The sequence below is a fragment of the Melopsittacus undulatus genome (genome assembly GCF_012275295.1).
Source record: "Melopsittacus undulatus isolate bMelUnd1 chromosome W unlocalized genomic scaffold, bMelUnd1.mat.Z SUPER_W_unloc_2, whole genome shotgun sequence".
Classification (NCBI taxonomy): domain Eukaryota; kingdom Metazoa; phylum Chordata; class Aves; order Psittaciformes; family Psittaculidae; genus Melopsittacus; species Melopsittacus undulatus.
This window is the reverse complement of record NW_022993944.1, coordinates 322,703-347,136: the sequence shown is the minus strand read 5'-3', so window position 1 is coordinate 347,136 and position 24,434 is coordinate 322,703. Positions and strand designations below refer to the sequence as shown.

General features: G+C 44.2%; 1 protein-coding gene across 4 annotated transcripts in view; it reads right to left on the bottom strand.

Annotated features, from left to right (window-relative positions):
- LOC117438228 (methyl-CpG-binding domain protein 2) overlaps positions 1–24,434 on the bottom strand; it is a 92,540-nt gene that overhangs the window by 40,820 nt on the left and 27,286 nt on the right. For all 4 annotated transcript variants that reach the window (XR_004550670.1, XM_034073734.1, XM_034073735.1 and 1 more), the window contains exons 2-3: positions 11,778–11,937; positions 6,350–6,487 (exon numbers count right to left, since the gene is read on the bottom strand). Coding sequence is in view for 3 of the 4 variants with exons in the window: in XM_034073734.1 (XP_033929625.1) it covers positions 6,350–6,487; positions 11,778–11,937 (298 nt within the window). In the remaining variant the exon portion in view is untranslated. The remainder of the gene's footprint in view (positions 1–6,349; positions 6,488–11,777; positions 11,938–24,434) is intronic.

Genomic DNA, 24,434 nt, shown 5'->3' with positions numbered 1-24,434 from the left:
CCTCAAGTCACAGGAGTGGGCAGTCCCTATGTGTCATAAATCAAACTGGCGTGGAAGAGACCAGCCTGGCTGAACAGGGAAATATTACTGGAAGTCATGAAAAAGAAAGAGAATCTATCATCTGTGGAAGAAGGAACAGTTAACCCATGAGAAGTACAAGGATGATGTTCGGTTATGTAGGGAGAAAGTTAGAAAGGCAAAGGCACAGCTGGAACTAAATCTGGCCACTGCCATTAAAGATAATAAAAAGTACTTTCTCAAATTTATTAGCAAAAAAAGGAGGGCCAAGAAGAACCTCCATCGTGTACTGGATACTAAGGAAAACCTAATGACTGAGGATGAGGAAAAGGCTGAGATACTTCATGCTGCCTTTGCCTCAGTCTTTAATAGTCACACCAGCCATCCTCAGGGTACTCAGTTGCCCGAGTTGGATGGCAGAGCTGGGGAGCTGATTGAAGTACCCATAATTCAGAAAGAAATGGTTAGCCATCTCCTGCTCCACTTAGACATATACAAGTCTATGGGGCTGGATGGGTTCCACCCAAGAGTGCAACCTCCCTCCAAGGAGCTTGCTAAGCCACTCTCCATCATCTATCAGCAGTCCTGGTCTAGTGGGCAGGTCCCAGAGGATTGGAGGTTGGCCAATGTGGCGCCTCTCTACAAAAAGGGCAGGAATGAAGACCCTGGAAACTACAGGCCTGTCAGTCTGACCTTAGTGCCAGGTAAGGTCATGGAGCAGATGATCCTATGTGAGATCATAAAGCACATGTGGGAAAATGGAGAGATCAGGCCCAGTCAGCATGGTTTTATGAAGGACAGGTCCTGCTTGACCAACCTGATTTCCTTTTATGACAAGGTGACCTGCCTGGTTGATGAGGGAAAGGCTGTGGACATTGTCTATTTGGACTTTAATAAAGCATTTGACACTCTCTCCCACAGTGTTCTCCTGTCACGGAGTAAGTGCAGGTACAAGGGGAAGCGATCCATAAAAAGATTGATTTGCAGCACCATTACATTTGATCCAGTTAGGTACAGAATACTTGATAGACAAATAACTCAAGTTTAAGTGACTGCATAAAATATTTACTGCCTATAATAATTTCAGATAGTTACAGGACTTCATCTGCTTCACATTCATTCTTCTCATTGATAAATGTTCAAATCCAGGAGCACAAGTGGAGCATTAATGCTCCATGAAGTGCTGCTAGAGCTAGTGGCCTTTTTGCTAAATAGAGGGAGGGAGAAAACAATGTGATTTTAAAACAGTAAGCAACACCAGCTAAGAGGAAGATGATAGATACATGTGTATGATTTTTTGATTAATCGTTAATTTCAATTTCAGCAATGCTAATCTGACTTTGTAAAATCTAAACCACTACCCTAAAATTCCTCAAGAATGTCTCATATCTTATCAAAACCTACTAGAGTCTAACAGTGTAGAGCAGGCTAAAACAAAAAGGCTTGTTGTTTGGAGGTTTTTTTGTTTTGTTATTTTTTTTTCTTGCAGGGCCCACTAGCAATCTTTCAGGATATCTTTTCTTACACTGATTTATCAGTTGACTCTGCGAGGAGGAAAAAACCCCAAAAGCCACAGGAATAGTAATAAAACCTATCTTAAGTAAGTTTATGGAGTCGAAACATTTTGAACAGGTTGATAATTAAAAAAGAGATGCTAAAGCACTCTGAAGAAAACTGAAATTAAGGCTATTAGATTTGCTGTTTAGGATCTTACAGATATTTCTATCATTTGATTAGATATAAGAATTCAAGAAATCTCCATGGAATGACTGCTACTGTTACTTGAAGAAAAGCCAAGCAGAGGAAGAAGACTGGATAGTTAAGAGAAACCTAGTGAGTACCAGAAGACCCCATCAGAGCATGCATGCATACAGGCACAGCTCATGTTCTGACACTATCTATTTCCAGGATTCTCCAAAACATTACCAATTTTTCTTGGGTAAAGTTGACTACTCTGATAATCATATAAAACCTTTAAGAATGGTTTTGAAAGCTTTAAGATACTGTCTTGCAGAGCTGTTGATTGAAAAAGGCTTAGACAACCTCATGACACTTCTTGTGTGCAATGAACAAGCACCCCAAATATATGGAAACAGCAGTTGCCACAAAGATCTGTTGTTCCAATTGACAGATTTACCTATATGAAGATCATAGGCATATAGGCTTAAATTATAGGTTTAAACTAACAATAGAATCATAGAATAGTTAGGGTTGGAAAGGACCTTAAGATCATCTAGTTCCAACCCCCCTGCCATGGGCAGGGACAACTTGCACTAAACCATGTCACCCAAGGCTCTGTCCAATCTGGCCTTGAACATTGCCAGGGATGGAGCATTCACAAACTCTCTGGGCAACCCATTCCACTGCCTCACCACCCTCACAGTAAAGAATATCTTCCTTATATACAGCCTAAACTTCCCCTGTTTAAGTTTTAACCCATTACCCCTTGTCCTATCACTACAGTCCCTAATGAAGAGTCCCTCCACAGCATCCTTCTAGGCCTCCTTCAGATACTGGAAAGCTGCTATGAGGTCTCCACGCAGCCTTCTCTTCTCCAGGCTGAACAGCTCCAGCTTTCTCAGCCTGTCTTCATATGGGAGGTGCTCCAGTCCCCGATGATCCTCTTGTCCGTCCTCTGGACTTGTTCCAAAAGTTCCATGTCCTTTTTATGTTGAGGACACCAGAACTGTGCACAGTACTCAAAGTGAGGTCTCATGAGAGCAGAGGGGCAGGATCACCTCCTTTGAAGGACTTGGGGGTGTTGGTCAATGAGAAAATGAACATGAGCCAGCAGTGTGCGCTTACAGCCCAGAATGCCAACTGTAGTCTGGGCCGCATCAAAAGAAGCGTGACCCCATGGCAGGGGGTTTGGAAGTAGATGATCTTAAGGTCCTTTACAACCCTAACTATTCTATGATTCTATGATTCTCAGCACAAAAGGGTTTCGAATCCATTAACATATGAATAGCCAGACAACCATTTCTCTTGCCACAAAAGTGCCGTAACTTTCATATGCTTTGGTGATTATTACTGGTTCAGCAGACATGTCCAAAAGGAAATTCCTGACACACCAACTGTAGTAGTTCAAAAGGAAAACCCCAAGAATGTGAAGAGAATAAATAGACACATGCAGTTATGCATCTTTAGATCTGAACGTGATACACTTACATGGCCCCTGTTGAACTTCATGGGATCAACAATGAGGTTAGCTGAGGCCTTCAAATCTTGCTAAAATATCTCAACAAAATGATTCAATACAGCTCAATAGTTCTTTTTCTTTCACACCTGAATTTAGAAGATGCTGACTCTAAATTCCTTATGTTATTTCTTACAAGCACAGTATTCAATATGTTTGAAAGTGCAGTATTAGAGACAGATTGAATTTCAAAGGAAATGTTGTTAGGACATATGAGTATACAAAAATTTTAACATGCTTATGCATTTTCCTCTCATCCCTGCATTCCTCAAATAGAATAAGATGTTTCAAATTGACTCAAAAAATACAAGTCAGACTTAAAAACAATAACTCAGTCCAGTATACACTACATTACCTACCTGATCACTCATTCATTAACTAGGTTCATGTTTCTTAGAATCATATCATAGAATAGTTAGGGTTGGAAAGGTCCTTAAGATCATCATTAAATGTTTCTGGAGTTTTTGCTATGGAGAAGGGTTCAGGCACTAATATCTTCAAAGGCCTAAGGGTATCATGTGTGACAAGACAGTACTGGTAAAGTTATATCCAATCATCACTTCACAAACCTGATAAAAACTAGCTTTCATAGAATCATAGAATAGTTAGGGTTGGAAAGGACCTTAAGATCATCTAGTTCCAACCCCCCTACCATGGGCAGGGACACCTCACACTAAACCATATCACCCAAGGCTCTGTCCAACCTGGCCTTGAACACTGCCAGGGATGGAGCATTCACTACCTCCCTGGGCAAACCATTCCAGCACCTCACTACCCTAACAGTAAAGAATTTCTTCCTTATACCCAGGCTAAACCTCTGCTGTTTAAGTTTCAACCCATTACCCCTTGACTTATCACTACAGTCCCTAATGAATAGTCCCTCACCAGCATCACTGTAGGCCGCCTTCAAATACTGGAAGGCTGCTATGAGGTCTCCACGCAGCCTTCTCTTCTCCAGGCTGAACAGACACAACTTTCTCAGCCTGTCTTCATATGGGAAGTGCTCCAGTCCCTTATCATCCTCGTGGCCCTCCGCTGGACATGTTCTAACAGTTCCATGTCCTTTTTAAATTGAGGGCACCAGAAATGCTCACAGTACTCCAAGTGAGATCTGACGAGAGCAGAGTAGAGGGGCAGGATCACCTCCTTTGACCTGCTGGTCACGCTTCTTTTGATGCGCCTCAGAATACGGTTGGGTTTCTGGGCTGTAAGCACACACTGAAGCCTGCTCATGTTCATTTTCTAATTTACTAACACCCATAAGTCCTTCTCCATAGGGCTGCCCTGAATTTCCTTTTTGCCCAACCTGTAGCTGTGCCTGGGATTGCTCCGACCCAGGTGTAGGACCTTACACTTGGCATGGTTAAACTTCATGAGATTGGTATCAGCCCACCTCACAAGCATGTCAAGGACCCTCTGGATGGCACTCCTTCCCTCCAGTGTATCAACGGAACCACACAGCTTGGTGTCATCGGCAAACTTGCTGAGGGCACACCCAATCACACATTCCATGTCACTGACAAAGATGTTAAACAAGACCGGTCCCAACACCGATCCCTGAGGGACACCACTCGTTACTGGTCTCCAGCTGGACACTGAACCGTTGACCACAAATCTTTGAGTGCAACCATCCAGCCAGTTCTTTATCCACCGAGTGGTCCACCTCTCAAATTGATAACACTCCAATTTAGAGACAAGGATGTCATGTGGGACAGTATCAAATGCTTTGCACACGTCCAGGTAGATGACGTCAACTGCTCCACCCCTGTCCATCATTTTTGTAACCCCGTCATAAAAGGCCACCAAATTGGTCAGGCAGGATTTTCCCCTAGTGAAGCCATGCTGGCTGTCACCAAGCACCTTGTTTTTCATGTGCCCTAGCATGCCTTCCAAGAGAATCTGCTCACAGATTTTGCCAGGCACAGAGGTGAGACTGACTGGTCTGTAATTCCCTGGGTCATCCATTTTCCCCTTCTTGAAAATGGGGGTTTTATTTCCGTTTTTCCAGTCATCAGGAACTTCACCTGTCTGCCATGATTTTTCAAATATGATGGCCAGTGGCTTTTCAACTTCATTCGCCAGCTCCTTCAGGACCCGCGGATGGATTTCATCAGGGCCCATGGACTTGTGTACGTTCAGATTCTTAAGATGGTCTCAAACCACATTCTCATGTACAGTGGGCCCAAGGTGTAGGTTTTCACAGTCCCTGCGTCCACCTTCCAAGACCTGAGTGGTGCGGTCAGAGCCTTTGTCAGTGAAGAGAGAGGTAAAGAAGCCATTCAGAACCTCAACCTTCTCCAAATCCTGTGTAGCCAGTTCTCCTGAAAGCTTCTGGAGGGGGCCTACATTGTCCTTAGTCTGTTTTTTTAGCTGCTACATACCTATAAAATCCCTTCCTGTTATCTTTAACATCCCTTGCCACGTTTAGCTCTAACTGGGCCGTAGCTTTCCTAACTTGGTCCCTAACTTCCCAGACAACATCCCTGTATTCATCCCAGGCTGCCTGTCCTTGCTTCCACCTTTTATAAGCCTCTTTTTCCCCTGAATTTTTCTCAGCTCCCTCCTCCCTATAAAAAAAAACAACAAAACCCAAACAAAAAAAGCACTGTGTGAACAGGCAATCTGTCATTAATATAAAGAAAAGCAGGTAAAGGATAATTTGTGCAAGATGAGTTCATGTTACTGTGGTTTGTACTTACAGTAGTAGCAGAGTGAAAAAGAGGGATTTAAAATACTTTTTTTTCATTGATTTTGCACTAAGTTATTCTTTATAAAAGAGAGTTTACTTCTTGATGAGAACCATGTGTTTTATAGAAACTTCTATTAACAAGCTGCACATTAAATTTTTTTAATATTTGATGTCCAATTGCAACATATCTGAATTTCAGAACATACCTGAATTTCAAGAGGAATGTGGCAACGAAATATGAATGAAGATTTGGATTAGGAAATATTAATCTCCATATAAAATTACTGTTGTTTCTCTATTTTTTTTAAATTCTATGTATTACACACATTTCTATAAATAATCTTCAAGACAAGAATTCTTACCAGAATTTCACAGCTGAAAACAAACACATTTTCAGCTTGTTTCAACCTTCTGAGCACTAACAATGGAAATAGATATATTCTTACCTGTTGTGGCTGCTCCATCACTGGCTGTGAGTCAGACCGTACTTTGTTACTAGGATGATTAGTAACTTTGGTGACTGGTTGTTTGAAAATTGATGCAGTTTGCCTGATTGGTAAAGCTGTATTTAAGTCTGGTTTTCCCTGTTAAAAACAAAATAATGAAAGAAAAAGAAAAAGTGAGTTAAGAAAACTTATACATAAAAAGTATAAAAATTAATGTTGGATTCCCCCTCTTCTACTGATGTGCAAAACAAGGAGGTTTTCTTTCCAATAAATGCTGTACTTAACTAACCTTTGCCAGTCACCCATTTTTAAGAAAAGAGAAAAAAAAAGTAACACACAATTAGGTCCACAGATTTTCACCTTCTTGGGAAGAATCAAACTGCTTGAAAATCCATCTTTTGTTAAAATATATATATTAATTGTTCGAGTGACTTACATTCTGAAACAATAAAACTTTACGATCAGATGGCAAAACAAAATCTCCAAAGCTCCATGAATATATAAAATTCCAAGTCTTAGAGGACAACAACTTCCTACATAACTTTGGTCACTAATTTCCTAAGCAATCCCTACATCAAACAATCCTTAATTAAGTGCAGCAAGTTATTCCAGAAAGAAAGTAAAACTATATCAACTTTAAAAAGTCTTTTGACAAAGCCAGGAGGCTCGGTGGAAGATTCAAACCGGCCATCATTGGTCTTTCTCAGTCAGTTGCTGAGGTGAGTAGCTTGAGAGAGGACACCTACAACACCTGAGCAGAGCGGAAGAAGATCAGCATCCAGGAGCCGCACCTCAGAATGACAACAACCACGGAGGAGAAAGCCTTAAGTCCTCAACAGGACTTACCCAGGAGCCAGCAGCTCAGCTCCCGCGAGGAGCTGACTCACCGGGGGTGGAGCCAGGAGGAATGACACCAGCTGTGAGTGGTTAAAAACCTACCCAGGGAGCACAGAGACCAGGAGCACCGCGAACAAAGCTGGCAAACAGAGTGGGTTGAGGCAGTTTGCGCAAGAAGGCAAGTGGGGTGGTAAGCACTCACCGAATGACCAGGGCCCTGTCTGGGAGATCTGCCCTGGCTTCCCCAACGGCAGCCAGTGTAGACACCCAAACAGAGCCAGTAAGAGGAAAGGCTGCGGTTCAGAGCTCCGAGTGTACAGAGTGCCTGCACTGCTCTTGTGAGGGAAAGGGGTAGAATGGGCAGGGCTAAACTCGCTGCTCCCTGATGGAGGTCTTCCTCCAGCAGGTGACTGAGCTGCAAGATGCTATCAGTAAGCTGTAAGAAGTTAGGGAAGCTGAGAGAAAGCAGGACTGCTTGCTCCAGGACCAGGCAGTGTAGGGACCTCAAGCTTCTCCTTTAACTCAGGGAGGAAAGAAGGAGGCTGTTGATCAGGGAAGCTGAGAATTAGTAACAAAAAAAAAAAAACAACCAAAGGAGGAAGAGAGCAATTAAAAGCAAGGGGCTTCCTCCTAAATGCTCTGTATCCACCCGGAACCACTTTGCTGTCCTGCAGGGGGCTGATGAGGAAATGCACTTGCATCAGAAACAGCCGGCTGGTGCACTAGTACAGAAGATCTCTACTGGTGCCACCAGGAAAAAGCGGCTGGTTGTAGTAGTAGGGGACTCTGCCTTGAAAGGGACAGAAGCGCTCATCTGTCAGCCTTACCCGGTCGCAAGGGAGGTGTGTTGCCTACCTGGGGCATGGATCAGGGATGTTCCGGAGAGGCTGTCTGCTCTAGGAAGTCCCACGGACTATTACACGCTTCTAGTAATACATGTGGGTCTTAGGGATATAGATAGTAGTAACCTGAGGAGTATAAAGAAGGACTAAAGAGCCCTGGGAGAGGTGGCTAGGGGCTCTGGAGCGCAGATAGTCTTTTCGACAATTCTCCAAGACACAGGGAAGGACCTTCCAAAGGTTAGGAGGATTGGACAGGTTAATAAATGGTTAAAAGGGTGGTGTCATAGTCAAGGGTTTGGGTGTCTTGAACATGGGGCTCAAATTTGTAGGCCAGGCCTACTGGGGGCTGGTGGAGCTGCTCTGATAAAGAAAGGGAAGAGTGGTTTTGCTGGGAGGCTTGCCAGACTTGCCAAGGATGCTTTGAACTAGATGTGTTGGGGGAGGGGGGCATCATTCCATCCCAACACACCCAGTCAGTTGCCAGCACAAAAAGAGTTGTGGTCATTGTCTCAGTGTCCAATTGGAGACCAGTAGTGAGTGGTTTTCCTCAGGGATGGGTGTTGGGATCGATCCTGTTCAATGTCTTTGTTGGCAACATGGACAGTGGGATTGGGTGTGCCCTCAGCAAGTTTGATGATGACACCAAGCTGCATGGTCCACTTGATACGCTGGATGGAAGAGATGCCATCCACAGAGACCCTGTCACGTTTGTGAGGTGTACCAGTGCCAACCTCATGAAGTTCAGCTAAGCCAAGTGCAAGGTCCTACATCTGGATCGGGGCAGTCCCAGGCATGGCTACAGGTTGGGTGGAAAAGAGATTCAGAGCAGCCCTCCGGCGAAGTATTTGGGGGTGTTGGTTGATTAGAAACTTAACATGAGCTGGCAGTGTGTGCTTGCAGCCCAGAAAGCCAACCGCATCCTGGGCTGTGACAGAAGAAAAATAATGGTCAAAGGACCATCCTACCCCTCTACTCTGCTCTTGTGAGACCTCACTTGGAGTACTGTGTACAGTTCTGGTGTCCTCAACATAAAAAGGACATGGAACTGTTGGAGCAAGTCCAGAGGAGGGCTGCAAGGGTGATATGAAGGATAGAGTACCTCCCATATGAAGACAGGCTGAGAAAGCTGGGGCTCAATATCCAAGGCTGTTACATAATGGTGTAAGGGTATAAGAGCACTGTATCTAATAAAGTTTGGCAATCGCTTGATCACATTGATTGTCTCCACGTTGTCCATGACTCCTGCGTCGACAGGGGGATGGGACTCTTCATTAGGGACTGTAGTGATAGGACAAGGAGCAATGGGTTCAAACATAAACAGGGGAAGTTTAAGTTAGATATAAGGAAGAATTTGTTTACTATGGTTTTGGTGAAGCACTGGAACAGGTTGCCCAGGGAAGTTGTGAATGCTCCATCCCTGGCAGCGTTCATTGCCAGGTTGGATGGAGTCTTGGGTGGCATCTTTTAGTGCGAGGTGTTCCTGTCCATAGCAGGGGGGTTGGAACTGTATGTTCTTAAGGTCCTTTCCAACTCTAACTATTCTATGATTCTAGGATTCCAGTTCCAGAAGCATCAATTTTCCCCAGACATAAAAGCATTTTAAAAACTCAGCAATGTTTTTCCAGGCCTTTCAAATCCTTTTACCTAAGAAGTCACTTATAATTAAACAGCATGTTTAGCCAGTACCCTCTATTATGTTTTCTTTAAAAAAAAAAAAGAATTGATAAGCATATTTTTATAAGCACATCAGTGTGATGTATATACTGGATTTGTATTCATTTGTATCCCTTATTTCATTGTCTCTTCAAAAGCACTTCAAATAAATAAACTTAATTTGCAAATGTAATGTAAAAATGGCCACACAGACAACAATGGCAAGATTAGTAAAGACTGAAGCAAAACTCCTCCTGCAGCTCTACTGTAAATAAACCTATCAAATATACACTTTTATTGACCATAATGAAAGATTGGCAAGAATGCACAATTCTAAGGTTGGAGATAAATATTTTTCTAGAAGAATATTTCTCTGTTGTTTACACTGTTATACATTAACATCCCAAAATTGAGAGCATTCATTAGCGTATAATATTCTCAGTCTCATTTTAAGCCAGGTGGCATTAGTATGTCAGTCTTAACTCTGAGTTCTAACCTGCTAAGGATATGAATCTAAAAAATGAGAAGTATGGCAAGACAGCATTTCCATCGAGTAGCTGCAGAAATCTAACTGGCTCAACATGTCAGAGAAAGAAAACTCAAGAGTATTTTGATATTTCATCTTGAAACCTAAGGGGAGCCAAAGAATTTAGAAGCATTTGTTGTAAATTGTTTGTACGAAAACAAGCAACCCGTAAAATATGAGCAAGTTTACACACAAAGTTGCCTATGCAAGTCTGTCTTTTATGGACCCCGGCAGCACAGCTGGCAAGGTGGACTAGAAGGCAACCACAACCAATCTCTCTTGGTGTCTGTGGAAGAAAACAATAAACTTCAGGAATAAGTTGAGATCTCCTTTTTAACTATCACAAGAATACTGCAGAAATTCTTGAAAGCTCATGAGTTTCAGATTCAGTCACTTAGAAATAATAAATATTATTTATGTAAAAGCATTTTTTTCTAATCTTGTATTTAACAGAGCTACTGTGAGCAACATTCAAGTAATCTAAGATCATAGGAATACAAAGTGAGCACAAACTCAGATTTTATATACCAAATTTTGTAATTTCTGCTCATGCAAAAAGTCTAACCAAACCCTTTCCTTGGACTACCCCAAATGTTATATTATTTGAAAGCCTCATGTCTGTAGGAAGAAAATATTAAATAATTTGAACACATGCTTTAAATAAAAAGAAATTGGCATGAAATGTGTGGTTCATGCTTTACAAACGGCAGACGACAAAAAACATCAGTGCAGAAAGCATAGCTGTAACTCGTTAGGTATTTTAATACCTAAGTAATGTTATGAAATCCTGAAGAATAAAACACTTAAAAAGAAAACAGTGTAGGTTGTTACAGAAATCCTTTCAAAATGTTGTATGAGGTTTCTAAAGTCCAGGAACATGCTATCTGAGAGTCAGCTAAATTTACTTGTCATGCAACAACAGTTATTTCACTTCTGTATGCTTTGGCCTTTTATTTTTAATCTACCATACACATTTTCTTCAGTACTCAAAAAGATACACTGCTGTTCAAAAAGAAACAGACAATAAGCACAATCAGATCAATACCAACCAAAAGCCTCAATCTTAAACAGAAAAACACTTGGCCTTGTTAAGCTACATAGCTGTACACAGACATCCAGATTTGTACAGATTGATGCATTTGCCTCAGAAAACAAGCTTCCTGGCACATACTGAATGCATTAAAAATAAAAATGTTAACTATTTCATCTCAGAACAGGAAGATGAACATAACAATTTGAAGCCTTGCACAAGAGAAGCTCTTGGAGTCCTAACTTCTCCCATTTTTAAGAATATAGTTCAGGTAGATGACTAGCACTGAGTTTCTTAGTCCCAAGCCATTACCTGATTTCCTCACACTTCTGACTCATACTTAACCTTACCTTGATATTTTTTCCTGGTAGTAGCAGAGTATTCCTTCTGTTTATAAATTTATGTCTCTACCACTACTAAAAATTAAACATACATGTACATCTTAGAAGCAGACTGCTTTAAGCAGAAAAGAAATTGCTAAATGAACTACAGGAAAATAAATTCTTAGGATATCCTTAAACAGAGTATTTATTAACAAACCTTATTTTGATTGAGAGAATCATTCCTTAGTCTCTGTTTGTTCTTCTGCAATTTACTGGGCATCATCTTTCCCGTTCTGAAGTCAAAACTGCTGAGATCAACAGTGTTTCCCAAGTATCTTGCCAACTGAGGCTTGCTTCTGAACTTCTTACCACTTGGACTAAAAAGAAGAAAACACTTTAGTATGTTTTGTTGTACAAAAGGATACAACCTTGACTTATTTCAACAGGCTTTATACCTTGTTAAATATCTAAAAAGTTTCTATTACCTTTATTCTGTGTGGCATGTTCAGTGATGTGTTGATTAGTGATGGTATACCTGCCCATATCCACTCCCATCCTTTGCACAGGATTTAATTTCTGTGTCAGGCTGTTGGATGCTAGGATACACTACACCTTGGGAAGCTGGGTTAGCAGGACAGCTAAACCAAATTTCAGTATAAGAAGTACAAATGTCAGGCTATGGCCAAGTGTGGAACCCTCTGCACAAATGGAAGGACTGCATGCAAAGTTTAAACTGACTGCTATCTAAGGCCAACCTAGACTCAACAGCAAACCTTCTCCACTATTGAAGAACAAGGCATTAAAGAGACATGCATAACCAGGATTTGAGGGGCCATGACATCTCTTATTCAGTCACTAAGACTGGTGAGCAAAGCCAGGTAAATAACTGAGCAACAAGCAGCAAGCAAGATGATAGAGAATATGAAACAGGTCCAAAGCTGCAATTGTGTACGTAGATGCCAACATAACAAATGAAATCAGTTGTAGGGAAGTTATTTAAATAATCTTAATTTTAAAATATGGAATTATTATTACCCCAAAGTTCCAGCTGATGATTTGAGTAACATCAGCAAATATCCAATTTTCAGTTATCTTATGAAAGTGGTATTGACATCACAGAACTTTCTATCCCCTCATCTCTACTTCGTTCTCAAGCATCCCAAACACCATCACACACATTGTGCATGCTGCCTGCATTAAATACACGTTTAATCCATGTGTATTTTCACCGACCTCACTGGTGATTCTGGTAAACTTATTAACTAGTCTTCATGCCCTGCGTGCAAGTCATTGCTAATAAGCACCTTATTGACAAGAAGTTCTACAGTTTGTTTCAGTTTAAGGGACAATGGTGCTGCCCCCAGACTTAAAAACTCAGCAGAAAATTAAGTACCAAGACCTGCTATGTAAAACTCAGGCTGCAACACTAATTTGTGATAGTCTCTCAGTATAGTTGTGAAAATGGCTAAATACTCATCATGCGAAGTCAACAGTCCCTTGGTCTAATGCAAATTTCTATCCAATGAAACAAACCAAGTGTCCGAATCCTCCCAACTACTGATACACAGAAGGTTAACTGATCTCAGAGCATTTTTCTTTCTGCAGAAAAATACTGAAGATTTTTTTTTCTTCACTTTTCCAAAGTGTTTTTTGTTTGGTTTTAACTTAAAAACACCTTGAGGCAATAACTTCCCCACAGAATATTTACTGAATTCTAATTAAGCTAATTAAGACAAACTTATTTCAAATTCATTTAAATTAATCTAGAAATATGGAGAGACGTAATTAATGAGAGGTGAAAGGTGGAAGAAAAATACTTAAAACAGATCACAATCTGAAGCTAACCTCCTCAAGGATGGGTGTGGGAGAGAAAAAAAAAACAAGTCACCACACACATGTACATACACACCCCACCACAAAACTCTCTTCTACTTCTTATAAACCAAGAATTGAACCTATGCTATAATCCAAACTAAATACAACACCAGTTCTATTTTAGATAGTGGAGATTAACACCCTGGCTTGTAACCAGTAGGAAAAATTTTGCACTGAAGGTTAGAGACAAAGTAAGTCTTCTGTGGGGCAAGTAAATTTGTTATTAAAATAATCTGATCCATTGTCTTTCATTCCTATTCAGGCACCTCAATGAGGAATTGGCCAGATGGTCACATTCAGAAGGTAGTGGTCAATGGCTCAGTGTCTGGATGAACACCAGAGACAAGTGGCCTCCTTCAGGGGTCCAGATTGGGACCAGTACTCTAATATCTTCATCAGCGACATAGTGGGATTGAGTGTGCCATCAGCAAGTTTGCAGATGACATGAAGCTGAGTGGTGAAGTTGAAATGCCTGAGGGACAGGAAGCTATCCAGAAGGACTTGGACAGGCTTGAGAGGTGGGCGCATGCAAACTTCATGAGGTTCAGCAGGGCCCAGAGCAGACTCCAGCACCTGGGTCAGGGCAACTCTCAGTATCAATACAGGCTGGGGGATGGAGGGATTGAGAGTACCCCAGAGAAGCAGGACTTGGGGGTACAGGTGGATGAAAGATTGGACATGCTGTGTGGAGACCTCATAGCAGCCTTCCAGTATCTGAAGGGGGCCTACAGGGTTGCTGGTGAGGGACTATTCATTAGGGACTGTAGTGATAGGAGAAGGGGTAACGGGTTGAAACTTAAACAGCAGAGGTTTAGACAGGATATAAGGAAGAAAACCTTTACTGTAAGGGTGGTGAGGTGCTGGAATGGGTTGCCCAGGGAGGTTATGAATGCTCCATCCCTGGCAGTGTTCAAGGCCAGGTTGGACGAAGCCTTGGGTGACATGGTTTAGTGTGAGGTGTCCCTGCCCATGGTAGGGGGGTTGGAACTAGATGATGTTAAGGTCCTTTCCAACCCTAACTATTCTACGTTTCTATGATTCTATGACTCTATGAGCAGGCAATGTGTGCTTGCAGCCCAGAAGGCAAATTGTATCTTGGGCTGCAACCAAAGGAGTATAGCCAGCAGGTCAAGGGAGGTGATTCTGCCCCTCTGTTCTGCTCTGGTGAGACTCCACCTGGAGTCCTGTGTACAGCTCTGGAGTCCTCAATACAGGAAAGACATGGACCTGTTGGAGAGGGTCCAGAGAAGGGCCACAAAAATGATCAGAGGGATGTGGCACCTCTCCTATGAGGAAAGGCTAAGAGAGTTTGGGTTGTTCAGCCTGGAGAAGACTCCAGGGAGACCTTGTTATGGTCTCAGTCCTTAAAAGGGGGAGAGAGACTTTTTGAACAGGGCCTGTTGCAATAGGATGAGGGGTAATGGTTTTAAACTAAAAGAGGGGAGATCCAGGCTGCATGTAAAGAAGAAATCCTTTACTATGTAGCTGTAAAATACTGGAACAGGTTGCCCAGAGAGGTAGTGGATCCTTTGCTCTTTAAGGAATGGTTTTATCATATATCAGCAAACTGCTCTGAAGTCTTTACAGATAAATGAACTATAAGAAAATTGCAGATTAAGTTTCAGAAAAAAAAAATCATACAGTCAAGATACTTGAGGATGGAGAGTGATAAAAGTTTCAGTAAGAAAATATTAGTTAATATTGGTTATGAAGTTATTTTTATTAAATTCATTTTGCTGTAAAAAGTGTTTAAAACTGTATCCTTTAAAAATTAGGTGACAACTTTATTAACTGCTAATTTTTATTTTTCCTTTTTCTACTTTGAGAAAAATGTTATGGTTTCTTCAAAGCTTTCAAAAGAGTATGTGAGAAATATGTAAGTGTAAACACATTTTGTTTGTAATGAATAACAACATCTTTTTTAAACAGTGATGCTCAAGACTGAAATGGAGAAGTCCTTCACAAAAGGGATAAGTTTAGGTTTGTTAGCTGTAGAGAAGATTTTTCCCTGTAGTTACAATGGGTCAGCAGTAGGGCTGCAATGAAGGTGGTGGATTTCCCAAGCAATTTTCAAATGTGCTATTAAAATTAAATACTATATAGCACATACTAATATGGAATAAATTGTTATGAAGTCACATTTTGGCCTGAAGTCAGTGACTTCCTGGTGGAATATTCTATTCAAACTCTTGTGAGGAAAGAGCTTGTGAACCCTTGTGAGGTTGGGAGCTATGCTGGTGGTGGCATATGCCTCCTGTAGGGTCTCCCATGTGTCATGGGTTCAGCAGTAGCTCATGCTCTGCCAGGGAGGAGGGAGAGATAGGGCGCCTGGTCTGGGCTAGTCGGGGAGGTATTCCATACCACAGCACATCCTGCTCGGGGAGGGGACTGGAAGCTGGCCGGGAGGGAAGGGGTTAACACGCCGGGCTGGGCTCGGGGAGGCAACTAGAAGCTGGCCAGGAGGGGAGAGGGGGAGCTCTCTCTCTCTTCCGGGCTGGCCTCCTGGCGGCGGGTGGTATCGTATTCTCTCTCCCTGTTTGTCTCCTCTAACATTGATTTGTTATTGGTACCGGTAGTTATTTCTGTTATACCTTGATTGCTGGACTGATTTTACCTCGATCCGTGGGAGTTGTATTCCTCTGGCTCTCCTTCCCATCCCTCCGGGAGTGGGAAAGTGAGGGGGGGAGGGGAAACAAAGGGGGAACTGTGCAGATTTAGTTTAAACCACGACAGTTTTTGGCGCCCAACGTGGGGCACAAACCCACGAAATAACAACAAATCTGACAGGATTTATAGTAATTTGTCACAATGCTGATTTATTGGCTCTCACAGTTTTTTCTCTTGATCTCATGGTTTCAGGATTTTACCAATTACTTTTCATATATATTAGCTGTGTTAGTGTTTATCAAGTATGGGGTTTGGGCTAAGGTTCTGGTCTCATTGTACTTTATGTTAATGACTTGTAATACAATAGAAGCATTGATCATAAAACTGATCTGGTTTATGCTCCCGGTATGGTCACCAACTTTATATTTTGGGAGGTATATAATAGAAGGGCTTAGGAATTTCACATCTTTTTTCTCCTTCTCGGGTGGTCAACCTGTGAAGGAGACATTCTATCCTCCCAGTGTTCTCTCCAGATGGTCTACAACATCATTTGAGGGTTTTGAAGTTTTTGAATGGCCTTTTAATACTGTTGAGACTTGTGTGCTGATTGTGATGGGGAACACCATAGTAGCACGCATACAGAGTGTGTTTTGCTCACAGTTATTTCATCTGATTTCAAGAGTTAAGCGGAGTCAGGTCTGGTCCTGTATTGGGGTTAAACGACGATATAGGAGGACCAGGAGATCTTCCCAGAGGCTGGACAGTCATGAGTGGCAGGGTGTGTGGGATAGTATGGGCAAGCATCTAGGTCAGTGGGCCCCTCCAGTACTTTGGAATTTAACTCCCGAACAAGTGAAGAATCCGGAAGAATTAGTAAAACAGCTAAATGAGGTGTGTTGTCGTCCTGGCCATACCAGAGATGGACAAATTACAGCAACGTGCTGGGGCTTGGCCTATGCTTATAGGGCCTTGATCGACACTGTTCAACACCTTCAAAAGGAAACAAATGTCCCTGGATCTGAGAGCAACACAGAAGTCAGCACAGCTGTTCCAACTCCAAGTACAGCAGCTACACCATCCCCAGCGGCAAGTACAGTTGCTACCCAAACTTCAGCTGTGACAGACAGTGCAGCTACCCCAGTAACGAGTACAGCGGCTATTCAACCCTCGACTGTGACAGAAAGTGCAGCTACCTCAGCAACAAGTACAGTTGCTACTCAAACTACAGTGATAATCACTGCATCTGAACTATAGGACCAATTCGTACCAATATCGGTTGCTCCTGTACACAAGAGAAAAAACAGAAAGGAGGCAAGAAGGAAGAGGCAGGATGAAGAAACTATGCATCCACTACCTGGTCTAGTATCTGATCAGGGGTCATCATCACACGACGAAGAAGAAGAGGTGACTTCCCGATCTCGGACCTCAACTGAGCTGCGGAATATGCGAAAAGATTTCACCCGTCAATCAGGGGAGCACATCATCACCTGGCTGCTCCGATGTTGGGATAATGGGGCCGATGGTCACGAACTAGCAGGTACAGAAGCCAAGCAGCTGAGGTCACTTGCTAGAGAAGGGGGAATTGACAAAGCAATTGCAAGAGAGAAAAAGTCCCTCGGTCTTTGGAGGCGGCTTTTGGCAGCTGTGAAAGAGAGGTTCCCATACAAGGATGATGTTATGAGTTGTTCGGCCAAGTGGACTACTATAGACAAAGGCATCCAGTCCCTGAGGGAATCAGCTATCGTAGAGATGATCTACCACACCAAGCCGAATAATGGGAATGTACCCATAGACCCAGATGAAGTCGAATGCACACGACCCATGTGGCGAAAGCTTACACGAAACGCACCGTCGTCATATGCCCATCCATTGGCAATGGTAACCTGGAATGACATAGCACCACTAACAGTGGATGAAATGATTCATAAACTCCGAGAATTCGAAGACAATCTTACCCCTTCCATCATCTCAGCTGTGGAAAAACTGTCTCATGATCTCAAACAGTTGAGGGACGATCTGTCTGATTTATCTAGCTCCTCACGTGTGCCAACACGCGTTTCAGCTATTAACAAAAGGCGTCCTATTGCTCGAGAGAGAAAATATATAAGATACACACCACGGGCCACCCTATGGTTTTACCTGCGGGATCACGGAGAAGACATGACAAAGTGGGATGGACAACCTACTTCAGCCTTGGAGGAACGTGTGAGGGAATTTAAGAGAGGAGCAAGGGCCATGACTGATCGCCCCATGAGAGCTGCAGCTTCAGTCTCTGGTGAACAGGTTCCCAGATGGAGCGGAAGAGCTGATTTTACTCCAGCTCCTGTGATAAAGAAGAATAATCCCTTTCAACACGACTTAGGTGTCCAAGATTGTGATGACGATGACTATTAGAGGGGCCCTGCCTCCAGCCAGGTGGAGGTAGGGGACAATCGTATTTACTGGACTGTTTGGATCAAATGGCCTGGCACATCAGCCCCACAGAAGTATAAGGCTCTAGTTGACACCGATGCACAGTGTACCCTGATGCCATCGAACTGTCAAGGGGTGGAACCCATCTATATTTCTGGAGTGACAGGAGGGTCCCAAGAGTTGACTGTACTGGAGGCTGAAATCAGCCTGACTGGGAGGAAATGGCAAAAGCACCCCATTGTGACTGGTCCAGAGGCTCCATGCATCCTCGGCATGGATTACCTCAGGAGAGGGTACTTCAAAGTCCCAAAAGGGTACCGGTGGGCTTTTGGTATTGCTGCTTTGGAGACTGAGGAAATTGAGCAGCTGTCCACCTTGCCTGGTCTCTCAGAGGATCCTTCTGTTGTGGGGTTGCTGAAAGTCAAAGAACAACAAGTGCCAATTGCGACCACAACAGTGCACCGGCGGCAATATCGCACCAATCGAGACTCCCTGATTCCCATCCATAATCTGATCCGTAGACTGGAAAGGCAGGGAGTGATCAGCAGGACCCGATCACCTTTTAATAGCCCCATATGGCCAGTGCAAAAGTCTAATGGAGAGTGGAGACTAACAGTAGACTATTGTGGCCTGAATGAAGTCACACCACCATTGAGTGCTGCCGTGCCGGATATGTTAGAGCTGCAGTATGAATTAGAGTCAAAGGCAGCCAAGTGGTATGCCAAGATTGATATTGCCAATGCATTTTTCTCAATTCCTTTGTCGGCAGAGTGCAGGCCACAGTTCGCTTTTACTTGGAGGGGTGTCCAGTTCACTTGGAACCGACTGCCCCAGGGGTGGAAACACAGCCCCACCATCTGCCACGGACTGATCCAGACTGCACTGGAACAGGGGCAAGCTCCAGAACACTTGCAATACATCGATGACATTATTGTGTGGGGTGATACAGCTGAAGAAGTTTTTGAGAAAGGGAGGGAAATAATCCAAATCCTGCTGAAAGCTGGTTTTGCCATAAAACGGAATAAATTCAAGGGACCTGCACGGGAAATTCAATTTTTGGGAATAAAATGGCAAGATGGACGTAGACATATCCCTACAGAAGTAATCAATAAGATAACAGCAATGTCTCCACCAACTGATAAGAAAGAAACACAAGCTTTCTTGGGTGCTGTGGGGTTCTGGAGAATGCACATTCCAAATTACAGTTCAATCGTAAGCCCTCTCTATCATGTGACCCGGAAAAAGAATGGTTTCAAATGGGGTCCTGAGCAACAACAAGCCTTCGAGCAAATTAAACGCGAGATATTTCAGGCAGTGGCCCTTGGACCAGTCCGGACCGGTCCAGATGTGAAAAATGTACTGTACACCGCAGCTGGGGAGAATGGTCCTACCTGGAGCCTCTGGCAGAAAACTCCAGGGGAGACTCAAGGTCAACCCCTTGGTTTTTGGAGTCGGGGATACAAAGGCTCGGAGGCCAGCTATACCCCAACGGAGAAAGAGATATTGGCAGCTTATGAAGAAGTTCGAGCTGCTTCGGAGGTGACTGGCACTGATGCACAGCTCCTTTTGGCACCCCGCTTGCCAGTGCTGGGCTGGATGTTCAAAGGCAGGGTCTCCTCCACACATCATGCAACTGATGCTACTTGGAGTGAATGGGCTGCACTAATTACACAACGAGCTCGGATAGGAAATCCCAGTCGTCCAGGCATTCTAGAAGTCATCATGGACTGGCCAGAGGAGAAAGATTTTGGAATGTCACCAGAGGAGGAGGTGATGCGTGCCAAAGAGGCACCACCATATAATTGTCAGAAAGTGAAAAGCAGTATGCCTTGTTCACTGATGGGTCCTGCCGTATTGTGGGAAAGCATCGGAGATGGAAGGCAGCTGTATGGAGTCCTCAGCGACAAGTTGCTGAAACTGCTGAAGGAGAGGGTGAATCGAGTCAGTTTGCAGAGGTGAAAGCCATCCAGCTGGCCCTGGACATTGCTGAGCAAGAAAGGTGGCCAGTACTCTATCTTTATACTGACTCATGGATGGTGGCAAATGCCCTGTGGGGGTGGTTGCAGCAATGGAAGCAGAGCAACTGGCAACGCAGAGGTAAACCCATCTGGGCTGCTGCATTATGGCAAGATATCGCTGCCCGGGTGCAGAAGCTGGTGGTGAGAGTACGCCATGTAGATGCCCACATACCTAAGAGTCGGGCCACTGAGGAACACCACAATAACCAACAAGTGGATAAAGCTGCTAAGATTGAAGTAGCTCAGATGGACTTAGATTGGCAACATAAAGGTGAATTATTTTTGGCCCAGTGGGCCCATGACACTTCAGGCCATCAGGGCAGAGACGCAACATACAAATGGGCTCGTGATCGAGGGGTGGACTTAACAATGGACACTATCGCCCAGGTTATTCATGAGTGTGAGACATGTGCTGCAATTAAACAAGCTAAACGGTTAAAACCTCTTTGGTATGGAGGACGATGGCTGAAGTATAAATATGGGGAGGCCTGGCAAATTGACTATATCACACTCCCACCAACCCGCCAAGGCAAGCGCTATGTGCTTACCATGGTGGAAACAACCACAGGATGGCTGGAAACATATGCTGTGCCCCACGCCACTGCCCGGAACACTATCCTGGGCCTTGAGAACCAGATTTTGTGGCGACATGGCACCCCAGAGAGAATTGAGTCAGACAATGGGACTCATTTTCGGAACAACCTTATAGGCACTTGGGCCAAAGAACATGGCATTGAGTGGGTATATCACATCCCCTACCATGCACCAGCCTCTGGGAAAATTGAACGGTACAATGGGCTGTTAAAAACTACACTGAGAGCAATGGGTGGGGGAACTTTCAAGCATTGGGACACACATTTACCAAAGGCCACCTGGTTGGTCAACACCAGAGGATCTGCTAACAGGGCTGGCCCAGCCCAGTCAGAACTTTTACATATTGTAGAGGGGGACAAGGTCCCTGTAGTGCACATGAGAAATTTGCTAGGGAAGAAAGTCTGGGTTACTCCTGTTTCAGGCCAAGGCAAACCCACTCGTGGGATTGCTTTTGCTCAAGGACCTGGATATACTTGGTGGGTAATGCAGGAAGATGGGGAAGTCCGATGTATACCTCAAGGGGATTTGATTTTAGGGGAAAACAGCCAATGAACTTAATTATACATTGTTGCTTGCTGTGTAATATTTTTATAGTCCATCAACTAGATGTCTTCAGGTCACCAGCGACTGGCCCTGACTTCCCTCTAACCATCGTCCCAACAGAGAATGAACTTTGATAGAACCAGATGAGTTCTGCAGTAAAGGGATGATCAACATCGGCAGGCAACAATCCAGCACTGCACACAGACTTTCCTGCTACAAAAGACTATTACAAACTTAACATCATGGACCAAATGGACTCAATTGCATTATAGGGATTGGTCCATGTATTAAGAAATGATTTCTTTCTATCTGTCTGGGTGTACACAGATGTATATATATATATATGTATCTATATGATGGTATATTGAAAATGTGGGATCTAAGCATGACGTGAATGGTATGGAATAAGGGGTGGATAATGTCATGGGTTCAGCAGTAGCTCATGCTCTGCCAGGGAGGAGGGAGAGATAGGGCGCCTGGTCTGGGCTAGTCGGGGAGGTATTCCATACCACAGCACGTCCTGCTCGGGGAGGGGACTGGAAGCTGGCCGGGAGGGAAGGGGTTAACACGCCGGGCTGGGCTCGGGGAGGCAACTGGAAGCTGGCTAGGAGGGGAGGGGGGAAGCTCTCTCGATTTTTCGGGGCTGGCCTCGTGGGGGTGGGTGGTATCGTATTCTCTCTCCCTGTTTGTCTCCTCTAACATTGATTTGTTATTGGTACCGGTAGTAATTTGTGTTATACCTTAATTGCTGGACTGATTTTACCTCAATCCGTGGGAGTTGTATTCCTCTGGCTCTCCTTCCCATCCCTCTGGGAGTGGGAAAGTGAGGGGGGGGGAGGGGAAACAAAGGGGGAACTGTGCAGATTTAGTTTAAACCAGGACACCCCCTCACCCTCCCACTCCCGGAGGGATGGGAAGGAGAGCCAGAGGAATACAACTCCCACGGATCGAGGTAAAATCAGTCCAGCAATTAAGGTATAACACAAATTACTACCGGTACCAATAACAAATCAATGTTAGAGGAGACAAACAGGGAGAGAGAATACGATACCACCCACCCCCACCCCCACAAGGCCAGCCCCGAAAAATCGAGAGAGCTTCCCCCCTCCCCTCCTAGCCAGCTTCCAGTTGCCTCCCCGAGCCCAGCCCGGCGTGTTAACCCCTTCCCTCCCGGCCAGCTTCCAGTCCCCTCCCCGAGCAGGACGTGCTGTGGTATGGAATACCTCCCCGACTAGCCCAGACCAGGCGCCCTATCTCTCCCTCCTCCCTGGCAGAGCATGAGCTACTGCTGAACCCATGACAGGGGGGGAGGGGAAACAAAGGGGGAACTGTGCAGATTTAGTTTAAACCACGACACCATGCCAGACAGGTCTCAGCTGAAGGGTCAGACAAAGTATGTCCATGGGCAGGATGGGCTCACTAGCCTTTGGGCAACCATCGTAGGAGAAGGATGACTCTAACTTCAAACACGGGCAGATGGAGCTCGCTTAGCCCTGTAAGGCCATCCATCTAAGAGAAGGATACTCTAATCAAACCTATGACTTGAGAACTTTGCTGCCACTGCCCAAGCCTGCTAGGCCCTGTCTGATAAACCTCAGGTGTAAAGGGTGGGGCCACTTTTGCACATGCTGTGCCTCACCTAAAAAATCCACTGCGCAGGCCCAAAGGGTCTACCCACACTTGCAAAGCCCTGTAGCAAAAGGCAAGGGACGAAATGGCAGATGATAAGGTGCACTGGAAGTCACAGACCCAATCCTGCATGCAGGCAGTTCAGGACATTGGTCACTCGAGACTGACCCAGGAGATGACAGTCTTGTTTGGCAGCATCCCGAATGACCAAGCAGCCTTTTTCTCAAGGAGAGCACTGCTTGGTCCATATGGAGAGAGGCCTAGAAAAGGTGGCCTAACCAAAGCTCATCTCCCCCTCCACCTGGTTGGCTAGCCACGGCCAACAGGCATCTTCTGTTGCAGTTGATTAAAGACAAAGAGACAAAGGCATACACCTGCCTCCAAAGGTGTGTCCAGTTTTACACTCACATGTTGGAACATCAGAACCATGCTTGATACAGCGAACAGTGGATGTCCTGAGCGCCGTTCTACGCTAATTGCCCACGAACTGTCTCGACTCAACATCGATATTGCTGCTCTCAGTAAAGTTAGACTTCATGAGGAAGGTAGGCTTAAAGAACATGGTGCTGGCTATACACTCTACTGGTCAGGCAAATCCAAAACTGAAAGTCATCTTTCTGGAGTTGGCTTAATGATTAAAACTCCATCGTCTCTAAACTTGAAAATTTGCCGATAGGTCATTCTGATTGTATTATCTCCTTACATCTTCCACTACACTATAAGCAACATGTTGTTCTTTTCAGCATATATGCTCCAACTCTGCAAGATGACCCTGCAGAAAACAACAAATTCTACTCCGATCTGTGTTGCCTCACTCAAAAGGTTCCTATAGATGATAAGATCATTATCCTTGGTGACTTCAACGCCCGAGCGGGTAAGAACTTTGAAGCCTGGAGAGGAGTACTAGGCAAGCACGGTGTTGGTAGGTGCAATGATAATGGTCGCCTCTTACTAGAGTTTTGTGCAGAGCAGCAGCTTACCATCACCAACACTATTTCCCAGCAGAAAGACAGCCGGAAGACAACCTGGATGAATCATCAATCTAAACATTGGCACCTTATTGATTATGTCTTAGTGCGCCAAAGAAATGTTTGTGTTGTCTGTCACGCCTGAGTGATGCCTAGTGCAGAATGTCAAACAGACCACCGCCTTGTGCATTGCAAACTTAACTTCCACTTCAAGCCCAAACCTAAGAG